This window comes from Culex pipiens, chromosome 1 (genome assembly GCF_016801865.2).
Source record: "Culex pipiens pallens isolate TS chromosome 1, TS_CPP_V2, whole genome shotgun sequence".
Taxonomy (NCBI): domain Eukaryota; kingdom Metazoa; phylum Arthropoda; class Insecta; order Diptera; family Culicidae; genus Culex; species Culex pipiens.
The window spans coordinates 5,900,301-5,904,870 of record NC_068937.1 but is presented as its reverse complement, the minus strand read 5'-3'; the positions used below and the strand labels follow the sequence as shown (position 1 = coordinate 5,904,870).

The 4,570-nt window shown below is 48.6% G+C and overlaps 2 protein-coding genes across 2 annotated transcripts in view; one reads left to right on the top strand and one right to left on the bottom strand.

Moving 5' to 3' along the window:
- Positions 1-4,570, bottom strand: part of LOC120421063 (uncharacterized) — an 82,008-nt gene that overhangs the window by 24,000 nt on the left and 53,438 nt on the right. The gene's annotated exons all lie outside the window — the stretch shown is intronic.
- On the top strand, positions 247-1,947 carry LOC120421072 (uncharacterized). Its single transcript, XM_039584218.1, has one exon. It carries the CDS (start codon positions 247-249, stop codon positions 1,945-1,947), a length of 1,701 nt encoding a protein of 566 aa, XP_039440152.1.

Here is a 4,570-nt window from a genome sequence, read left to right as displayed (position 1 = left end):
AGTGAGCTACGTCGGTTCAGCGGTTGAATTCCGTATCCAAAACGATCACCTCGACCAGCTCGACATTTAATGATGGCTGTACATCTCAAAATCCTACCACAAGCTCAAATAATGCACACGTAGGTATAGGTTTCCTGCTTACCACTTCTCATGATGATACGTTCCGTAATGGACTCCATAAATGACCATGTTGAAACAGCGAAAGTCCACGTCAGTAGAACAACAATTCACACTACGTTAGGAATCATGACTCCGAAAGGATGGATCGCCCTAGTGATCGTTACTCTGACCATGGAGTCCACCAAATCTCTGAATACGGCGGACTACATCGTATCCGTGATCGAACATCTGGCCGAAACTGACTACGGAGTCCCACACTGTGTGTTTTACGGAACTTCGGACAAGTATCCACTCAACGGTACCTTGGAGATGGTTCTACAATCCACAAGACTTGAATCTGTCACGAAGACGGTGATCACCGATGGAACCTTGAGCATGCAAACATTCGAACTACCTCCAGATCCTACCCTGATCATCATGGATGGTACCGTAATCTCAAAACAAACTCCTCCCTTCTTGATGAAGTTCAAACCCAGCACCCGAGTGATCATGCTGTACCCCCAAGCAGTTCGGGTAGCGGAGTACGAGATGTATCTGACCTACCTCGCGTACTACAACGTGGTACACCTTGATGAGTTTAACCAAAGGACTGTCGTAGTAGACATCGTGGAGCGAGCGGTTCTGAAGCAACTCCCGCGTCCGGATCGCCTGTTCAAACATACGTTCAAGCGTAACATGCGCGGAAGACCCATCCGATATTGCAACATATTCACTCTGCCAAAGAGGCACATTTGGGTGCGGTGGGTCAAGGATACGGCGACCTTTATAAACACGACCATACAAGAGGTGCTCAATACCTGTACGGACGGGGTGCTAAACCTTTGCTACAAGGAACATTTGAGGAAGGCGAACGTTGACGTGAGTCTGACCGAGCACATATCGCCGCAGATCATCCCCAACCACTTCGGAATCCTGCAGACCAACGTCCTGCTCGATCGAGTTCTTCTGGCGCCGCGATCGCCGCTTCAAATGGTTCAACTGCTTACGCTGCCCTTCAGCTGGCACGTTTGGACCGCTCTGATACTACTGTTGATCTCGGTGGAGGTGATTCACCTGGCGGTTCCGAAGACGTTCCGTAACGAACCGATCCTGATGGTCGTCTGTGGCTTCGAAAGGTACGATCTTCACAAAGCCGATCGTATTGAGAAGATGGCGTTGTTTTCGTTGATCGTGCTGTTGTTCTTCATGTCGCGTGCCTACGAAACGAGACTTCTTTCGATGATGGTCAGTCGTCCGGCGACCAGGGATTTCAATACCGTTCAAGATTTGGTAGAGTCCGGAGTCATGATCAGACACGACCTCCAAACGGGTACCGCAATCCTGGACGATCACAACCTTAAATCGCTAGTAGTCAACAGCACTAAAAATTCCGTCCTAGACATGGACGGAGTTCACGCTTACATGACCGAACGATTCCTGGCCAACCTGGTCCTCCCAAAGTACTACGATCCGGAGCAGCGCATGAACCGCTACCACATCATGGACGAATCCGTGGGAATCGCCCACGTTGGGTTCTTTCTGCGCGTTCGGAGTCCGCTGGTGGACGTGCTCGGACACACGATGACTGTGCTGCTCGAAAGCGGAATCCACGGACATCTAAGCGTGGCCAGTGCGACGTTCAAGATTGAAAAGGACATCGCTGGGTATCAGCGTTTGAGCACCGGGGACGATTCGTTGTACTTTGAGGATCTTTTCCCTGCCTGGATGACACTGCTGGTTGGATTAGCCGTTGGACTCGCTGGCTTCGTTGGAGAAATTGCAGTGTGCAAAGCCTGTCATTACATCGATTCTTTGCAGCGTGATTCACCAGTTGCTGCGCAACAATGACTCCCGCACGATGGAGTCGAATCCTTCTAACCTTGCTCCTCGCCGAATCCATCTCCAGCGAAAACCTGTCAAACTACCTGGTATCCGTGGTGCAGCACTTGATCGTAACCTCGCCCGGAACTCCGCACTGCGTCTTCATCGGACTTGCGGAGTTCGACACCACCTTGGAAAGTGTTCTGCGAGACCCAAAGCTGGACTCCGTGACCAAAACGGTGATCACGCAACCGCTTCCTACCTTGCTGATCGTTTCATCAATACCCGCGGATCCGTTGGTGATCTTCATCCAGGCTGGAGGCTTCTCAATGTTCATTGCTAAACTGTTGCTCAAGGTCAGTCCAAGCAGTAGGATGGTGATCGTGTACAAGAAAAAGTTGGATTTCATGGCATTCGAGTATTTGGTCAGTTTGCTGTTCTCCTACAAGACGGTATACATTGACGAGCAGAGCTTTGAGGATCTGAGTTTTGGGACATTTGTGTTGGAGAGTTTGCTCTACTTGGTAACTTCCCATGTATTGGGAATAAAGAGAGTTGCTTCTATTTATTAAAATTAAAATACTCAACACAAGTTTGAATTGTACACCAGTTTGTCTCAATAAAGTTGCATACAAGTTGCATTCAACAAATTTAAAGTATTCGAGAGGCGAAATGAGGTCGGCGGAATTTGGCCCCGGAGCATACTAACATAGCTTCAAGGAGTCTCGTTGACTACCTTGTTGATAGTTTGGGATGACCTAGATCTTCCAGGGACTCCCTGAAGCTAAGACCTGTGTGTCTACCGCCGTAACAAACAAGAGGTAGACGGGTTTTAACCCCGGAGCATACCCGCACAGCTTCATTGAGTATCTTAGACTATTTTGTTGATAGTGTTGGATGACCTAGATCTTCCAGGAACATCTTGGAGTTAAGACCTGTGTGTCTACCGCCGTAACGAACAAGAGGTAGGCGGGTTTTGACCCCGGAGCATACCCGGACATCTTCAGTGAGTACCGTAGACTACCTTGTTGATAGTTTGGGATGACCTAAATCTTCCAGGGACTCCATGAGGTTAAGACCTGTTTGTCGACCGCCGTAATTAGCAAGAGGTTGATGGATTTTGACCCCAGAGCATACCCGGACAGCTTCATTGAGTATCGTAGACTACCTTGTTAACAGTTTGGGATGACCTAGATCGTCCAGGAACATCTTGGAGTTAAGACCTGTGGGTCTATTTCCGTAACAAGCAAGAGGTCGTCGGATTTTGACACCGGAGCATACCCGGACAGCTTCAGTGAGTAACGTAGACTACATTGTTAACAGTTTTGGATGACCTAAATCTTCCAGGGGCTCCCTGATGCTAAGACCTGTGTGTCTACCGCCGTAACAAAAAAGAGGTAGGCGGGTTTTGACCCCGGAGCATACCAGGACAGCTTCAGTGAGTATCGTAGACGACCTTGTTAACAGTTTGGGATGACCTAGATCTTCCAGGCACTCCCTGAAGCTAAGACCTGTGTGTCTACCGCCGTAACAAGCAAAAGGTCGGCGAATTTTGACCCCGGAGCTTACCCGCAGAGCTTTAGGAAGCCTGGTAGACAACCTTGTTAACATTTTGGGATGCCCTAGGTCTACCAATGACTCCCTGGAGTTAAGACCTGTGTGTCTATCACCGTAACAAACAAGAGGTAGGCGGGGTTTGACCCAGAAGCATACCCGGACAGCTGCATTGAGTAAGATAGGCTATCCCGTTGACAATTTGAGATGTCCTAGGTCTACCAAGGACCCTTGGAATTAAGATCTACGTGTCTACCGCCGTAACTAGCAAGAGGTCAGCGGATTTTGACCCCGGAGCACACCCGCACAGCTTCACGGAGTCTGGTAGACTACCTTGTTACCATTTTGGGATGTCCTTGGTCTACCAAGGACTCGCTGGAGTCAAGATCTATAAGTCTACCGCCGTAACAAGCAAGAGGTTGACTGATTTCGACCCCGGAGCATACTCACAGCGCCTCTGTGAGTCTAGTAGACAAACTTATTTAAATATAGGAATGTTCTGGGTCTTCCAAGGACTCCCTGGGGTCAAGATCAATTGGTCTACCGTCGTAACAAGCAACAGGTTGACGGTTTTTGAACCCGGAGCATACTCACAGCGCCTTAGTTAGTCTAGTAGACTAACTTTGACAAATTTTGAAGTGTCTAGGTCTTCCAAGGTCCTATTGGTCCTATGACCTATTTGTGTACCGCCATAATAACCTAGAGATTAGTGAATTAATACCTTCTTGCATTTTTAGAACGTCCTAGATCATCAGATGACTCCCATAAGTTCAAATCTTTATGTCCTCCGACTTCAAAGGCAATAGGTCAACGGGTTTGTCGTTTTCTGATAGCCTCAACTCAATGGTCCATAAATCAATTTGCGCGCGCTTTCGCACGATGCGAATGAAATGTACCAGGGTCATCCCATACAAAGTAGCTATAATAGCTGCAGCTCTGCCTCACCGCGCGCATTGCATAATGCTGCTGATAACGCGCCACCTAGTGCCGCAAGTAAGAAGAGTATCGATGACCTCGATCTGGGCAGTGTTCACAGTTGCGGCGGCGGCGCCACCAATCGCTTATTACCAATGTAAACAACACTTAACATTAGAGG